Below are 18259 nucleotides of genomic sequence, written 5' to 3'. Positions count from 1 at the left end.
ACCTAATTCTCTTGCAGGAGAGGGATTTGGACCACACCCATCCTTGGCCTTTCCTACTGGCTAGGTTAGGTGGCACCTTCCTCAGCTTGCTGTGGAGCCCTTTCTTCAGTACCGAACTCTCTCCCTGCAGTGCAGCGAGCGCTTTGCCCAGTTTGCAGGGAAAACTGGTGGGAACACGATTCCCAATAGGGAAATCCAGTTGTTGTCTGGCACCCAAAACAGCTGCACTGGTCTAGGCATCTCGTTTGTACAGCTGACTTGAGAATACCCAGGCCCTAGTTTATGGGCAGCTAAAGGAAGGCACCTGCTGTCATGGCAGCCAGTACAAACCACAGGGCAGGGCACCTAAAGTTAGGTGTTGAAACACTGAGCCTACATCCTCTTTGTGGATTTAGTCCTTTGTTCTTCCTGAGCTACAATAAATGAGAGTAACTCCTGGATGTCTTGCTCCTTTTCAGCTGGCTACAGGCTTGGCATGCTCCTCAGAAAGGTCTGACAAGGAGAGAGGCTCATGCAGAAGTAGAGTCAGGGGGAAGCTTTTGTTAATCTGCTTCACAGCTGGTGGCCATGCTGCTTTCAGCGCTGGAACTGAACCAACAGTAATAGTGTAGTGTGACAGGGTCAGGCCAGATGGCTATAGGCAAGTGATCCTATTGGGATCCCGCCCACTGCTAAAGGACCTCCCCTGGCCTAAAGGGAGTGTCCACAAGACCTGGAAACCAAATAATTCTGGGGGACAACTAATGAAATAACAGGGACAGGAGTGAGGTCAAAGGGTCAAACGAAGGGAACCTGACGGGGCTCCTCGAAGGCATCAAGGGAGCCAGTGGACGCCACGCAGAGGAACGCTGCCCGGCTGTGTGAGCGGATGGAGGATCGGAAATAGGCCCCACAGTCACAGGAGACCCCCATCAGCCAACCTCCTCTAGATGGCCATTTTAGCCAGGGCCAGGAGGTCCCATGACTTTGTGGGGCCACAGACAGGGAGTGTATAGCTAAGAAGGTGAGGGGGAAAGTGCAACCAAAAACATAACAGGATACCAACAGTAAGGGTAGAAAGCAGGAAAATTCTAGTGTGGGTTTGTTTCACGACTTTCTTCTGTGAACAGACTCTTTAGGGTATAAGTTTATATATGCTCAATAGATATGCATGTGCATAGAAAACTCTTTACGGGCATAGGGTGAGTTCTATCTACACTACTCGATCCAGTTGTACTTTCTACAGTTACTCAGTAGCTACTATTACTCTAGGAAGATTTCAGGGCTTGCTTGCAATGGAGTCTGGTCACTCAAAGAGAAAAAACCAGCATCAATAGGGTTTACATGAAAGAGGTTTCACGTTGCTCAATTTAAAGCAACTTGTATAGTTAAATGAACTGGTAATGTTATCATAAAAACCTCCAGGATATGTTCTAGTGTTGTAGGGCTCAGCAATACAAATAATTATGAGACTTCTACATTTCCTGGAGGGGGCGATGTTGCACTTCCCAGGGAGACCATCATTGAACTCCAAGGGCAGATCAGCTAATCTTGTGCAGTGATGTGATGATTCCTGAATCCAGAGTTCAAACAGCCTTTTTGCTTTCATTGAGGCTAAGTTTTGAATTCTGTTTCAGAAGAGGAAAAGAAAGCAGCAGGTAATCTGCACCAGTAGGATATTTATTTCCTATCAACGGGCAGGTGGCTGATTTGTTCTGAAGCCATATGGTATCATCCTCACTCCTACAAACCAAGACAAAACAGTGTCGTTACTAGGGCACTTGCCTCATGAAAGGTTTAACTTGAAAATTTATCTAAAACACCTTTGATCTGTGCTACATTAAAATGTGGGTAAAATCCCCATCTCTGATGGCGCAATTGGGGAAAAACTTCCCTAACCCTGCCCCAGCTTTTCCAATCGAAACATTTATCCCCACCTTTCCACCCCACCAAAACATCCCTGTTTTCCCTTAAATAGCATGTGGCTTCAAGAGACACGGTGGGAGGTTCTGCACCAGCTCTGATGGCCTTTCCCTGATATTAGACAAACACTGGGGAGTGTTTAGCAGTGGTGGTGGGAGGAGGTAGAGGTGTGTCCTTCTCCCCCTCATACTCACCATAACATGTGAAACCGCGGCAGATGGAGGGGAACCAGTGCCATAGAAATGTCTGACCCAGTTGCAGGAAGGGGTGGTCTGCGTGTAGCTGCTGGTGGGGGAGCAATTATCTCACAAGTCTTTAAAAGTAGTTTCTAAATCCATTCACTGTGAACCTGTTCCACCCCTGCAACCAGGGCAAAAAAACCTGACCTGACAGTTTCACACAATATCACATCTCCATTACTGAATGCAATGGCTTAGTGTTGATTTTCATCCTTGTTCTGAATGGTGTGCCCCGTATAGGATAGCTGATTTATGCACAGGTGCAACGGTGGATGAGTCCAGAATCCATCCCCTTTGTACGCAAGGACTTGCTACTGGCTTACACCCTAGGGTCTGAAAAAATATAATGAAACCAAAACTCATTTCCCACCTCTTTGGGGCCCTTTAATCAATCAAGTTGCCATCTTCTTTCCCTGAACACTTCTTCTGAGTCCCTTTCAGGTGGAGGCTGGATACTGCCCTCCTTAAAACTTAGTGACAAAAGCGCTGGACATCTCCTCCTGAAAATCCAAACTCTCTGATGGTTTCCTGGCTCGCCAACTCTGTACCTAGCAAAGTCTCTCCCCTTCACCCCCTTCAGCTGTGATGCGACAAGGACACCTTCCAGCAGTGATGCATAAACAACGTGATAGGCCAATAATACTAGAACCATCATGGTTTATTGACTTGTAGGCCATCCATACCAGCACCTCCTGCTGACTTGTTTTTCACTCTATGTTACACTGGCGTAAGATCAAATGCAGTTATGCGACTGAACCAAAAGGTCTAATTCTTTAAAATCAGGCCCCCTGTTCTGTACCTTTCACAAATGAATGGCAGTTTGGAATAAGCTACACCACACCCATGACAGGTAGTAAATGGCAATGCACGGTTAACACAGCTGTACCGCACACCACACCTTGCAGGGAATGGTAACATAGGAGGGATCTGTGTTTAAGTTAACACCAGGTGGAGGCCCAAAGGGCACAGACAGGACACTGAGAACTGTTTGCAGGACAAATGAAGCAGACTGCATCATATTCATTTCTGAAACGGAGGTACCAACAACTGCAGGTTCCAGCACAGGAGCCTGGAGACTACAGCTATCTTGAGCCAGATCTCTTTCATGCTGGGACCTGTAGTTTCTATGTGCTACAGCTCCATGTGAAAGATGGGGCAGCTGCAAGCTGTATAGTGGAATTGTATGGGTCACACAGTTGGACTAGCCCTGCATTATATGATCATATATTTATACACACACACACACGATCATACAGACACCGCCGGTCAGGGATGGGCTAGATAATACTTAGTCCTGCCAAGAGTGCAGGGGACTGGACTAGATGCCCTCTCCAGGTCCCTTCCGGTCCTATGATTCTATAGTGTGGGCCAAGTTCAAGCTAGGATGGGTGGCCCAAGCGCACACTTCCACTCCAGAGGCTGTTTGGCTTTTATATCTTTGGGATACTTTGACGCTTTCCTTTCCTTTCCTAAAGCTAAGCAGAGAAAAAGATAACAGAAATTAGGGGAAAAAAGTAACTAACATACAATGTACAGATATGATTTCAAGCTCCTCTGCTAATACTACTTGTTGAAAATACAGCCGGATGGGGGATAGATGAGAGCGTGTTTTATAAATGTAGCAGAAATCATGCACTACATGTCAATGATGAAAGAATTAAGTCTTTATCCACCAAGGGGAAGACAACAGACTTTCTGACAAACCCAAAACTACTGAATGCTAGTAAGTACCAGAATCCCAGTGAAATCAGATATTGCCAGAGTAATTTAGAACATTAAACAGCTTATAAGGGGAAACTTGTGCTTAGCAGAGGGTAAATTCAATGCTGGAAGCCATAACGTTTCCCTGGATACAATACAGTATTTAGTAGGGGGAGAATTTATATCCAAAAAAGCTGAGAGTTAAGAAGAGTGGTACAACTCGCAATAGGAGGATTCTTGTCAGACCATTTTGTCTGCTACTGGGCCCATTGCATCCTTCCTTCTCTGTGGAGACTGTACAAATTCCAAACCGTTCATAAGACACTGTTCAATGAAAACCAAATGAATTGCACCCATAGGAAGAAAAAGGGGGAAACATGCAGCATCCCGAATACGTAACAGGGGAGGCATTGTAGATAACACTTGTGTGAAGTCCAGTCTGAATGCACTGTTAGAATCTCCTGTAGTGCAGAATCCATTGGTATTTCAAACTGTCTGCAAACAGCAGATTCGCAAAATTAAAAACAAGGGGCACCTCCTGATTAGTGTTAATTTTAAAAAGTTTTTGGAAACTTTCAAAATGTGCCTTTGAAAGAATCACGCCCATTCCCCCTGGAACCAAACAAGGGAATCCACTCCCGCTGATCACTGCCGCAATGATGTTTTGTCTTCAGAGAGGCTTCCATTTTTCCTTCCTATTCCTCTTCCTCCTCCTCCTCTTCTTCATCATCATCCTCATCATGGCAATGTGTGATTTCCTGAGGAGTCTGGGGGAAGAGGTTAGGTGGTTTAATTTCACTGACTGACCGGGTCAGTTGATGCCGTTTGTAGTCGGAATCTTTGAAATCCACTGAGGTGCGGTTGCGGGTGGCCAGAGGTGACTCCTTTTCATTGATGTCCACATGAATGTGCTCCACCGTCGATTCATGTGGCATCTATACAAAAACAACAGAGAGGAGTGGACCTGTCTTATTGTCCCCGGAGGAATGCTGTGATCAGCCATGCAGATGCTCTCATTATTTCTCCAATATATGCAAATACTAATGAAAAACAAGCACCTGAAGTTTGTTAAATATGCTGTACCCTTGGGATTGTGACCAGAAAGCAGGCCCCACCACGCTGTGTATGCTTGTAGCATTAGAGAACTAATACTAAAACACAGGTATGCATGAGGGCTTTGGGCTGAAACTGAACCTAGTGAAAAGGAACGGAGGACTAGTGGCACCTTAGAGACTAACCAATTTATAGCCAAATTGGTTAGTCTCTAAGGTGCCACAAGTCCTCCTGTTCTTTTTGCGAATACAGACTAACACGGCTGCTACTCTGAAACCTGAACCTAGTGAAATCGTTTTCACTACTCTTTGAAGCACTTAGCTCCTTACAGATGAAGACCAGTGACTTTCATGCTATCCATTCAGAACAAATCGGCCCGTTATCATTCATAAGACAGCGCAAGCCCATGACATTGACATTAATATCATCAACAACATCAATACTGAGGGCCAATAATTAGCCTAATTACAGCCTACGGTACTCTCCCATAGGAAAGCCAGTGTGGAGAACAGCAAAACTGGTAACTAGATCCAGTGTTATCCCTCTGTACGTCTTGTCGCATCACTGCATGCATCCCCAACTCTATGCTGCTCTAGATGTGATTCTGAGGATGATCCCCAGGTCCTTTATTCTAAGCACCAGTATTTTTCTTTTATAATTCCTCTGTCCCCCACTGAGCAGCCCACATTACTGTCTCTGGCTGGGAAGGTGGACAGCTGTCGGGGTGGCCAATGCCATCCTAACAAGCAGGAGTCGATCACCCTCCACTAAAGAGCTCAGACACCTCCATAACAAGCTTAAGTGCCTCCAAGCATAATATGAGAATTTGAGTTTCCTATCTCTTCTGCACTACAGTAGTGATGTCCCCAAGTCCTTAATAGTGTTTATCTGGTTCTGCCAACACCACACACTAGACAGTTCTGATGGCATTTGCCTGTCAGGACTGCTGCTGGTTTCTCAGTGGGTTACAACTCACCAGTACGTGGGCGGCTCTGAAGAGGTAGCTGAACGGATAGTACAGGAGGTTGATGAAAGATGCTGCATAGAGATCTGCATAACGCATCACCTGGCTGGCAAAGAGGGTCTGTCGTGAGCCACTACGGAACAGGCTTCCCATCATCCCATAGCACATGTCCATGTCGTGAGTCACTTTCTATAAGCAAAAGGCAGATTCAATGCTCTGGCCAGAGAGCAACGCAAACTCCAGCAGAGAGACTGGGAAAAGATCGTCACGTAACTGGGACATTCTGAGTTCCTGGGCTGCTCAGTTTCTGCAGGGGTCTCAGAATAGAGGGGCACTTAACAGGCTGTGTGTGTTCTAATAGCGAGACCCCACAGCATCCATATTCACATCTAGTGGAGGGGAAAGCTGTACTGGAATCAATGACATTTCATCATAGCTGCAGCCATCCCACCAGGCTGTGATGTCATCTGAACAGGGTTTGCCTGATCAGTAGATGGGAAACGTCCAGGGAACACCAAGAATGCTGTAGGAGGTGGTGACAGACAGCCAACAGGCAGCCCATCTGAGTCAATATGGAATCAGTGCCCCAGAATGGTACCAAGGGGCACTATGCTTCTTAGATCAGGCATAAAACCAAGGTCTTGACCAGGGCATTCTCCCTAACAGTGCAGGTGCTACCCCAATGACCTGGCCAAATTCCAAGTGGGGTAACAACCTTCTGTCTACCTAAAGCTCCTTTTTAATTTCAGTTGAACGTGATATACTTCCCTGCCTATGAAAGCTATCGTGTAATGCTGCTGCATTTCACCCCAAAGGTGGCTGCATTTTAGTGCTGAGGGAAGTGATCCCAATATATAGTGTGAAAAGGTGTTTTTATAACTGATACCTTAATACGTTTCTGGATGGAACTGATGTCAGGCCGTTCATTGCTGCTACTGTCCAAATGCCTGGTTATAGAAGAAAAATTACACAACGTTGTTTGAAAACATTTAGGAAACTAGGTGGTTTAGGGTATTTTTTAGTTAGGAAGTATGGTTTATAGAGGAAAGAAGGCTAGCTTTGTGGGTAGAACCCAGGATTATTAGGAGTCAGGACTCCTGAGATCAACTCCTGGCTGTGCCACAGACTCATTGTGTGACCTTGAGCAAGTCATAACCATTGTGTGCCTCAGTTTCCCCATGTGTAAAAAGAGGATACTGCTTACCTAACTTAGAGGGGACTTGCTGGGATTCATTATCTAATATTTACAGAAGTGCATTAAGATCTTCAAATGATAGCTGCTATGTGGGGTAGGAAATTATTACACGAATGTTGGAATACTCACTTGTACAGCTCCGCCAAGAAAATGTCCAGACTCTGCAGCTCTTCAAAAAGGGCTGAACAATTCCATAAAAGAGAAGAAAGAGGGTCAGAGGGCTAAACCTGAAAGTGCCAAAAGCAAAAGCATCACATTTCCAGTTCTTCTCATAGGAGGCAGCTGTGGCCAGGAATGGAAAATAAAGCAGAGTGCGCAATTGCTCGGGCTGACATGGCGAGAAACAGGTGTCTAATGTAGATGGTTCAGATAAAGAGTTGAATGCACACCGTGCAGGCCTGGCAGGGCTCAGGACTTGCTTTCTGGGACTGATCCCTGCTGCTTTAGGGCCCACACCTGCAGGTTTTATATAAGTAATTCCTTTGACATCAACGGGGCAATGTGTCTGAGCAGGGCTGCAGGACAGGGCCACTGAAATGCTTCTACACTGAAGGCAGTTCTGTTCTGTGTTGTGAGTCCTGCTGCTGTCTGCAGCTGAATGGAACGAAGCTGGGTCCCAAATAAATTGAGGTGTAAGGAGAGCAGCACGGTGACCCCGCTAGTCCAATACTGCGACTAATGCTACGCTAGTTCCTCAGTAATACTGCTGAGCTGCTGTGTTCCACCCATGGGAGAATGGGATCTTTGCTTATCCTAGGGATTAAATATGGGAGCTGCTTTCACCTCAGACTTCCCCCTGCTCTGACCTCACACCTCCCCGATCCCCTGCCTTCCTTGTCCTCATCTGCCCTGCAACTTTACATCATGGATAGGTAAACAATAAGTTTCTAAGCTTTTTAGAGCACTGCTGTTCCACTGTTACTCTGCAGCTACACGATTAAACACAACAAACGAGATCCTCATTGCTTCTGCCCTGCAAGCACCTCACCAGCAATGGAGCTAGCCCAGTGACAGTGGAGATCTGTGCTTGAGGCTCAGGATGGGATTCAGGCACCACTTTGACAGAGATGCCAATGGAGGAAGAGAAAGGGGAGAGTAGTGGCGTGAGGGGGTGAGCTGAGAAAGCAGCCCTCCCTCTTAATTAACTGGAACTTCCTCCAGAGAGGGACAGTGTCAGGAGATCAGACACCATGATAAGAAGAACATAATCTGCTAAGATACTTTTTAATGAATAGCAAACCATTTTCTAACAAGGTTTTTGAAAAGTGACCATTTGGTCACTTCAGGGACATACTGATCCAGTCAGTGAAAGAGGTGGGCTTATTAGAAAAAATTACATGGGTTTGGAACACTTTAGCCCATCAGATCACAACTTCTATCCATGCCATGAAGAGCTCATTTCAATACATAATGCAACTGGAAATTTAATTCCCCTCCACTGTGCCCAAGTGCAAAAGGCCTAGATCCATCCTCGCAAAGAGATGCCAGTGTCAGCAACAGCAGGACTGTGGTCTGAGAGGCTGAGCAAGTAGTCCAATCCTTTCCCTTGGGTAACAGGACTGCATCAGCCCCTAACACAGATGCCAAAAGCAAGGGGAAGATCTCAGGGAAAAAAGAAACAAAGGCAGATGCATACTGTCATAGAGCCCGTCTAAACCCTGCCCCAGCTTTTCCCCTCGACAACATACAAACAACGCAATCTTGAGAAATAGAGCTAAAATCTCCCCTCAGTTACAATAGACCAGCCGCAGTGAGGTCAATGTTGCTGCACAAGTGAAGTGACAGCAAAACCTGGCCAGTGGTTGCCTAGTTTCGTACAGCTTTTGTCAGTCCAGACATGCAGCTCCTGGGCTAGTTCGGGAATCACCAGGAAGGTCCTCCAGCCCTGACGTTTCTTGGACTTTAGGATGTCTCCAAAGATGTGGTCTCCAATGTACAAAATGTCTTTGCCCTTAGCCCCCAGCAGGTCACAGATAGTATCCGAGGAACCTGAGAGGGAATGAAAACAGGATGGGTCAGCAATTGTGAAATGAAGGGAAAGATTTCTCACATTTCAGAAACTCACAACTCAGGCACATGCCTGTCACTGCAGTGCAAAAACACAAGTGTCCAGTAATTGCAGCTACTCACAGAGCATACTGACAGCCAAGACACAGGGAGCTGTGGGCTACAGACACAGCAAGTTGGCCATCTCTTCCCAGAAACCATCTGTGCCAAGTGTATTATCTCCACTGGCCCAGAAAGCAGCATCCTTTGGGGTCTCCCCAAAGCCCCAGTCTGCTCCATATTAGCACATCACAACAGTAGCCAAGCACTTGCAGCTATTTGCACTACAGGAATGCCTTCACAAAGTACTCAGTGCTGTGGTTCCCAGGCTGTGGGCAGTATCTAGGGTGGTCAGTGCTGGTTCTTATCTTCCCCTGAAGTGAATGAGCCAGATCCTTTTTATGTGTCAGAAGAGCTGTGTAAGCCATCACCCTCATTCCCATTGCCCTTCCTTTGAAGCAACATGCAAACTGGGCAGAGGATTCTGGGGGCACCTGGCAAGTGGCTGAACATGGCATTGCAGTATGAAAACAGCTGAGTCCCAAGTGTGCTAAAGCAGCCAGAGCTCTCCCATGCCCTTTAAAATCCTTGCACAATACTGGATGATGAGCAGGTCCAGCAGGTTACACTGAAGAGCTTGCCTATCAGAAACACTACCAGAGATTAACCTGACAACCCCAGATTATGCCAGTAGGCTGAGAAGCTAAATCTCTGTTTATGCTCATTATACAATATACATGAGATTGTTCTTGCTTTACCGCCTGAATAGACGATGCCATGCTGCAGAGGCCCTGTGTAGGTACCAATCTTCAACTTGCCAGTAACCTGTACAGAAGAGGAAATAAATCATTTTAGTGACGGGCAACTGGTGTGGTAGATCTTTTCTGTCCGGTTCTTCCTAATTCTTCCTTCTCTTGGACCCCTGTCTCTCCCTGGGAGATTGGAGGCAGCTTTCACTCACATGAAGGGGTTTTGTGTTTCACTCTTCTCAATACACAGTTTGCTGTATTCTAATTTAGCTAGGAAGGACTCAGGTTTGCCCGTGAGACACACATCTGTGACAGCAATGAGGCTGACCGGGTGTAACTAAAAGCAAACTCCAGCCCAATGCCTTCCATGAATTTCAATGCAGAGTCCAGTCTAGAAAAGGTCCAGTTCCTGTTCCAAGCTGCCTAAAGAAACCACGTGGGTAAGTGTGCTCTGTATGCAGTACTTACAGTGTCCACTTGTCGCAATACTGTGCCTTCTCCAAAAAATAGGGGTTTTCGTGCATCCACTAGGATTAGGTCAAAGTAGGACTGCCATGGCTGATGAGAGCTTCCAGGCTAGGAAAGGAAGAAACAAGAACCATAAAAGCGTCCGTTGCCTTCAGCCTCTTCTTCTCAAATCACTGATACACTTTAGGATACAAGCTGCTATATTTATTGCACCTTTCATCCTGAAGGATCCCAGAATGCTTTCATAAACTATATATCAAGGAATCACTCCATACACTGCAGAAATGCAGCCACCTCTGGGTCCAGCATGACAGGTATTTAACATCACCAAGAAACACTACAGTTTACAGGAGAAAGCGAAAAATACTACATCCAAGAGAAATTCCACTGTAGAGAAATTTAGGAAAGCAGATTATAAATAAACCCCAGTGGAATCTGACTGGGGCTGATACTGATACTGTGACATGCGCCCAGATGCAGTGTTGACAGGCACATGAAAATAATTAAGTAACTCCATGAAACAGGAGCAGAGCCATGCATTGTGTGACTGACGAAGTAATCGATTATGCTGAATATACTAAGCAGACAAAGGTTTGGAGCTCCTAGCTGCTTTACATTTAAACATTTCAGGGCCTACTTCTGCTCTAACTTATACCAGTGTAAATCAAGACTAACATGACTGAAGTTAGTTTAGTCATGCCAGTGAGATCAGTATTAGGCCCTAGATATTCCTTTCCATTTACAAAGCCCTTTTGCTCTCCAATAAGATTTCTTATTGGAATCTAAACTTTGTCAGTTTCATACTGATCTTGACTGCAACATTATTATGTTATTATTAAAAAGAAAAGGAGGACTTGTGGCACCTTAGAGACTAACAAATTTATTTGATCATAAGCTTTCGTGAGCTACAGCTCACTTCATTGGATGAAGATGCATCCAATGAAGTGAGCTGAAGCTCCCGAAAGCTTATGCTCAAATAAATTTGTTAGTCTCTAAGGTGCCACGAGTACTCCTTTTCTTTTTGCGGATACAGACTAACACGGCTGCTACTCTGAAATATGTTATTATTAAGGATTCTTGTTTTAAAACAGCTGACAATAGCTCTCTAAATGTTCTACTTATATTTGGATTTGATTCTGTGTAAATAAGGAAACTAAACAGCAACTGTGTTTTAATTATACCTGCTAATCCCCATGCAGTCCATGAACCAGGATTACAATCCTATTATGCTACACAGAGATAATTACATGCATTAATTTCTAGTAAAACAGCAGTCCTAGAGTCACATACCTTTGGTCCATGTGGAAAATCAAACAAATAAGTCATAATTTTCTGAAAGACAAAATTAGGATTTTAAAATATACATTTGTGTAGTTTATAACAGCATACTTCTCAGTCTCCACCTTTTCAGATTACATAACTTTTTTAGTTTTACAATTTACTGTCAATTTTGGCATTAGATTTATTACAATTTGGGAACAAAATTAATAAAACACATCAGTTGGAGATAAAACAGTAATTTTTATAATCAAAGAATAGATTTGCCTTCAAAATCTGCACACTACAGAGAAGGGCTACTAGGATGATCCGAGGAATGGAAAACTTGTCTTATGAAAGGAGACTCAAGGAGCTTGGCTAGTTTAGCCTAACTAAAAGAAGGTTGAGGGGAGATATGATTGCTCTCTATAAATATATCAGAGGGATAAATACCGGAGAGGGAGAGGAATTATTTAAGCTCAGTACCAATGTGGACACAAGAACAAATGGATATAAACTGGCCACCAGGAAGTTTAGACTTGAAATTAGACGAAGGTTTCTAACCATCAATGGAGTGAATTTTTGGAATAGCTTTCCAAGGGAAATAGTGGGGGCAAAAGATCTATCTGGCTTTAAGATTAAACTCGATAAGTTTATGGAGGAGATGGTATGATTGGATAACATGGTTTTGGTAATTAAATATTCATGGTAAATAGGCCTAATGGCCTGTGATGGGATATTAGATGGGGTGGGATCTGAGTTACCCAGGAAAGAATTTTCTGTAGTATCTGGCTGGTGAATCTTGCCCATATGCTCAGGGTTTAGCTGATCGCCATATTTGGGGTCGGGAAGGAATTTTTCCTCCAGGGCAGATTGGAAGAGGCCCTGGAGGTTTTTCGCCTGCCTCTGTAGCATGGGGCACGGGTCACTTGCTGGAGGATTCTCTGCTCCTTGAAGTCTTTAAATCATGATTTGAGGACTTCACTAGCTCAGACATAGGTGAGAGATTTTTCGCAGGAGTGGGTGGGTGAGATTCTGTGGCCTGCGTGGTGCAGGAGGTCAGACTAGATGATCATAATGGTCCCTTCTGACCTTAGTATCTATGAATCTATATTTTAGAGACCTTTAAAATGATCTGTAATCTTTTAATGCATAATAATGCTGTGATATATTGCGATTTCCCAGGGCTTTAAAGAAACGCCTTGCACCACTAAAAAGAGGTAATTTCCAGCTTCTCTCCACCCAGATAAAGCACCAATTTCTAGCCCTCTAGCCTTGATGGTTCAAAAGTTATTGGACTGTCACTTGATCACAGATTCAGGATTGTCTGATGTCTTCATGTATGCATCAGAACAGTTTGATTATAGGGAAAGTTTTGCATTTTGGAGGCTACTAGTTTTAAAAATAAAAATACATTGCATTTATCCAGCACTTTTCATCTGCGGAGAGATTGAGACACAGATGAGGTAACTGACTTGCCCCAGGTCACGCTATAAATTAGTATCAGAGCCTGGAATAACACACAAGAGTTTTGAAATCCAGTCCTCTGTTTTAATCCCTAAATCACACTACCTCTCACTCAGGAACTATATAGAATACACTCAAAGTTGTCATACTGAAACCAGAAAATGTATGAAAATGAATATCCAGTTTTTCTTCATTAAGTTCTACGCAAATCCAAGTATTTCAGCAGCACTTACATCTGTGTATTTATAGTCACTGTTTGTGGCAAGAAACACCTTTCCAACCTCATTCATGCGGCGGAGCAGTAATGGCATTTTCCCCTAAAATGACACGCAAGGATTACAGACACTTTACCACTGGGAAAAACAAGCCTTAATTAAAATCATGCTTGCAAGACAATACATTGAAACTGGCAACAGCATCAGGAAAACTTCCTTGCATGCAGAAATGAAAAGAGTGGAAGAAATGTAAATGGGTATCTTTAACTGTGTCCACAGGTGCTCACAGACCCTGAGCTCCCCTTGATGATATTAAATAGTTCAGTGGCACTTCACACACTGTAGCATGCTCACCCACTACCAGCTCCACTTCAGACAAACTGGATGTGGCCCTTGGGCTCCTGGTAAATTACCAAAATGAGCCCTTCGGTAGAAGGTTTGAACACCCAAGTCTACAGGTAGGATGTGCCATAATTCAAACACCAAAGTTAGAGTGAGTTTGAGTCTGGAGCTGTTTTTATTAACAAGTTATAAATCCTAATTCAGCCATGTGTAAATTACAAGTGATCAACTACCCCAAAACAGAAGTTTCCAAAGCAGCTTGCAGACAGGTAACTAGACTGGTTAATTACTTTAAAATGAAACACTGCAGGCAGGCAATGACTCCATAATGTGGACTGGCTGGTATCAGTACTTTAAACCAAATGACATTCAGATAAGTTTTTACTATACAGGAACTCCTCACTTAAAGTCGTCCCAGTTAACATTGTTTCGTTGTTACGTTGCTAATCAATTAGGGAACATGCTCTTTTGAAGTTGTGCAATGCTCCCTTATAATGTGGTTTGGCAGCCACCTGCTTTGTCCACTGCTTACAGGAAGAGCAGCCCGTTGTAGTGAGCTGGTGGGGGCTTGGAACCAGGGTGGGCCGGCAGCCCCCTGATCAGCTCCCCGCTCTCCTAAGTTCCTTGTGCGGCAGCTGCCCAACAGGCTACCAATTGCCAGCAGTTCAGCTGTACGTCCCCCCATTGCCATGTGCTGCTCCTGCCCTCTGCCTTGGAGCTGCTCTCCAGAGCCTTCCACTTGCTGTGGGGGGGGGGGGGGGGGAGGGAAAGAGGGGGGCTAATGTCAGGGTGTCCCCCTCCCCCCTGCTCCTGTATCCCGCTTACCCCATCTTCCATAGAGCCGGGGGGACACAGGACAGGGCTCAGGACAGAGGGAGCTTCGTTGCAGCAGCTGCCATCTCAGCTTGCTGATTAACTTAAAAAGGCAGTGTACGTAAGAGTGGGGTCCAGCAGGAGAGTGGGTTTGTGTGGGGGGGCGGGGGGGGTGAGAAAACCTGGATTTGTGCTGTAAATGGCCGAACTTGATTATCATATACATTGTAAGGAGAGTGGTCACTTTAGATAAGCTATTACCAGCAGGAGAGTGGGGTGGGAGGAGGTATATTTTCATGCTGTGTGTGTATATAAAAAGATCTTCTACACTTTCCACAGTATGCATCCGATGAAGTGAGCTGTAGCTCACGAAAGCTTATGCTCAAATAAATTGGTTATCTCTAAGGTGCCACAAGTACTCCTTTTCTTTTTACACATAATATAGTCTTTTGTCTGGTGAAAAAAATTTCCCTGGAACCTAACCCCCCCATTTACATTAATTCTTATGGGGGAATTGGATTCGCCTAACATCGTTTCGCTTAAAGTCGCATTTTTCAGGAACAGAACTACAACGTTAAGCGAGGAGTTCCTGTACATGGGGGCCTACTCATGGAGACTGGCTGCAGAATGCTCACTTGCAGCTCACACACTTCCTTCAAAGGCAGCCGAAAGCAGGAAGGCGTGAACAGTTTCGGCTTTCCTAGGACAGACATTGCACTCGCTTTAGAGGGAAGTTTGAGAGATTGGAAGGTTTCTTGGAATTTCCCCTCCCCCTCATGCCTCTTTCAGGGGCTGGCTATATCAATACTTCTGTCTGGAAAAGATCTCAGCCTCTTCTGAAGCTGAGTCAACAGAGCTGCATCTCTGTGGTTTATGGTGCTAACAGAACAGCCAGGTAAAAGGAACAGTCCCCTTCCCCACCCGTGGAGTCTGCATGTGCCTCACCAACATCCTCACCTCCATCATGTGTTACATTCTCCTCTAGCTTTTGTAATCTGTTCAATAGATGTGTGGATGAAACCTAGCCTTGTGGATTATTGGGTTGGGACCCAGGCCGGATCTGAACTTCCCACTTTGTCTTTGGTTGTTACAATGGAAACCAGGCTTACCAGTTTTCTAATTCAGTAAAACAAATCAACAGGTTTACTCCTTTCCCCACACTTCCTGCCTGTGTTCTCAATACAGTATGTCCCACAGCACAGCAAAGTAACCCCACACTTACATCTTTCACCACATACTTCTCCAGATTCTCAAGTGTCTTTTCCTTGAGGGTTCCCTGAAATAGAAATAACAGAACTCCATGAGATGCTGGGCTTAATGATCTTACACACATCAGTTTATCTCCAACTTCCACACTGTCAAAGCCCTGTAAAAATACAAACCAGGAATGAATCTGAATGGGTGACTCAGAGACAAAGCACAAATCCTGTGAGCCATGCAGTCCCCTACTCTGGTGGTAATTTTAGAGGTGAATAATCCACTTTAACATCATTTCAACCCTTTCAGGAAGGAATGTGATAGAAACAGAAACTAATATAGATTGCCATACCAGATCAGACCATTGATCTCCTGTCTCCAGCAGTGATATAGAGCTTCAATAGAAGGTAAAACCCACCACAAAGCACCTGGTCAATTGTGCAAAACTCTATATGAAAAATTCCCTTCTGAATCTTGTAGAAATCAGACGACAACCTGAAGCATAAAATGTGATCAAATAATATGAATAATATGGCAACAAAAATGATTAGGGGACTGGAACACATGACTTATGAGGAGAGGCTGAGGGAACTGGGATTGTTTAGTCTGCAGAAGAGAAGAATGAGGGGGGATTTGATAGCTGCTTTCAACTACCTGAGAGGTCGTTCCAGAGAGGATGGTTCTAGACTATTCTCAGTGGTAGAAGAGGACAGAACAAGGAGTAATGGTCTCAAGTGGGGGAGGTTTAGGTTGGATATTAGGAAAAACTTTTTCACTAGGAGGGTGGTGAAACACTGGAATGCGTTACCTAGGGAGGTGGTAGAATCTCCTTCCTTAGAAGTTTTTAAGGTCAGGCTTGACAAAGCCCTGGCTGGGATGATTTGATTTTGGGGATTGGTCCTGCTTTGAGCAGGGGGTTGGACTAGATGACCTCCTGAGGTCCCTTCCAACCCTGATATTCTATGATTCTATGATTCTATGAAAGTGCTCCATCCTACTCATTATGGGACTCTTCCTGGGAGTAAAGGGAGCAGAATCAGGCACTCAGCTGCCATATTTACAAATGTTATTGATCAGGAAACCCAAATAGCATAAGTATATATGTTTGTGTATATAAAATCAGGTTGCCTCCTGCACTAAGCAGAGGATCAAAACTTATGAAATTCTCCATCCAGCAGAAACAGCTTCCTAGCAGCATAAAGCAATTAACACTCCAGAGTAGATGTACAATAAAATCAATACTGCAAAAATTAATAGTCCATAACTTCAATACATGGTATAAAATGCAAATATGGTTCATGGTGCAATCTTTACATTGCTTGTTAATTATAGGTAAGGAAAATGAGAACTGGATGAGATAGAAGGACAGAGGGATTCTCTTGTGTAATGAGAGAGATAATCATTATCCCCAAGGGTGTAGTCCTGCACCATTCACATATTTGGTCACTAAATGGCAAAATAGGTTTCTTTTACAGGGATATAGTCACATATTAACTGCTTCCATTTCAAGAGTTAAAGACAGGTGTAGTTCAATTAATGACTAATAAAAAATCCCAAGGAGTTCCAATCACCTGGTAATGAACCCAGTCAACAGCATCTCTCACATCCTGGAACATACTCCTGAACGACATAAAGAGGTCTCCATCTTTAAACCCTGTTTCACAGCTATGAGGAAAGAAGAGAGATCAGATATGTCAGATAAAGAACAGCAGCCAGTAAGAAGTGTGCATATACCACAGGACCTCTGTGATTAAGGAGCAACCAGGGAGACAAGAGAGCGCAATATATCTGACAGACAAAGCTTGTATTCCCAATCTGTATTCACGATTTCCTCTTTTATTCCGTCATGGGTGCTGGGATTGAGAGAATGCCCCTGTAAATAGTGTCCAGTTAATGGAGTCTATCTGCACAGACTTGGTATATACAGCAGCATTAGAGATGTGTGTTACCCAAACGTGGTATTCATTCAGAACTTCAGGAAGCAGATTCCCGTCTCTGGACCATGCACCAGTAATGTGGTATTTCAGGTTTTTGTGACTGCGACTCTAGTTTCTCCCTCCTGACACTAATGGAATTGTAAGTACATAATGATTACGGACATGGAAATATTTCCATTTCAGGAGTGATTGATAGACTGGGACTATAGTTTAAACAGGTGATAAATAAGAGAGGACAGGATACAGGTATATAAAAAGATTAACGTAATAAAGTAAATTAAGTGTTGCTGACTATCCTCTTTTATAACCCAAGAAAAAGGAGATATTCAATGAAATTCAAAGTCAACACATTTAACATTGATAAAAGGTAATGTTGCTTTTTTATATCACAGTGCATAATTATCCTGTGGAACTCACCACCACAAGACACCACTAAGGCCAAGATTTTACATAAGTAAGATTCAAAAGAGGATTTTATACTATATATTGGATATTAAACCTTATGCTTTTGGGCATAAGCCAACCATTAACAGATGCGTATTAAGAAGAAACTCTATTATGGGCAAATTATTCCATAATTGTCCACTAGAGGGTACTGGCCATTTTCAGAGATAGGATACTGGACCAGCTGGACCACTGATCTGATCCAGAATGGCAATTCCTGTGTTCCTAGGCAAAACTGCATATGTGTTTAACCTTTACTTTCCAAGAATG

At 44.1% G+C, this 18259-nt stretch overlaps 1 protein-coding gene across 9 annotated transcripts in view; it reads right to left on the bottom strand.

Annotated features, from left to right (window-relative positions):
• Positions 1–3783: 3783 nt before the first annotated feature.
• Positions 3784–18259, bottom strand: part of NT5C2 (5'-nucleotidase, cytosolic II) — an 86332-nt gene continuing 71856 nt past the window's right edge. For 6 of the 9 annotated variants that reach the window (XM_027820315.3, XM_043550607.1, XM_043550608.1 and 3 more), the window contains 11 exons: positions 17180–17273; positions 15634–15687; positions 13275–13358; positions 11608–11649; positions 10318–10425; positions 9859–9925; positions 8873–9043; positions 7184–7235; positions 6746–6806; positions 5872–6048; positions 3784–4777 (listed from right to left, as the gene is read on the bottom strand). In XM_027820315.3, coding sequence (XP_027676116.2) covers positions 4538–4777; positions 5872–6048; positions 6746–6806; positions 7184–7235; positions 8873–9043; positions 9859–9925; positions 10318–10425; positions 11608–11649; positions 13275–13358; positions 15634–15687; positions 17180–17273 — 1150 coding nt within the window. In that variant the 3' untranslated portion in view covers positions 3784–4537. Of the gene's footprint in view, positions 4778–5871; positions 6049–6745; positions 6807–7183; positions 7236–8845; positions 9044–9858; positions 9926–10317; positions 10426–11607; positions 11650–13274; positions 13359–15633; positions 15688–17179; positions 17274–18259 lie in introns of all 9 variants that reach the window. The other 3 variants (XM_037903539.2, XM_043550606.1, XM_037903541.2) reach the window with 1 other exon arrangement.

This window comes from Chelonia mydas, chromosome 7, assembly GCF_015237465.2.
Source record: "Chelonia mydas isolate rCheMyd1 chromosome 7, rCheMyd1.pri.v2, whole genome shotgun sequence".
Lineage (NCBI taxonomy): Eukaryota > Metazoa > Chordata > Testudines > Cheloniidae > Chelonia > Chelonia mydas.
The sequence above is the reverse complement of the archived record's forward strand: the minus strand, read 5'-3'. Positions and strand labels throughout refer to the sequence as shown.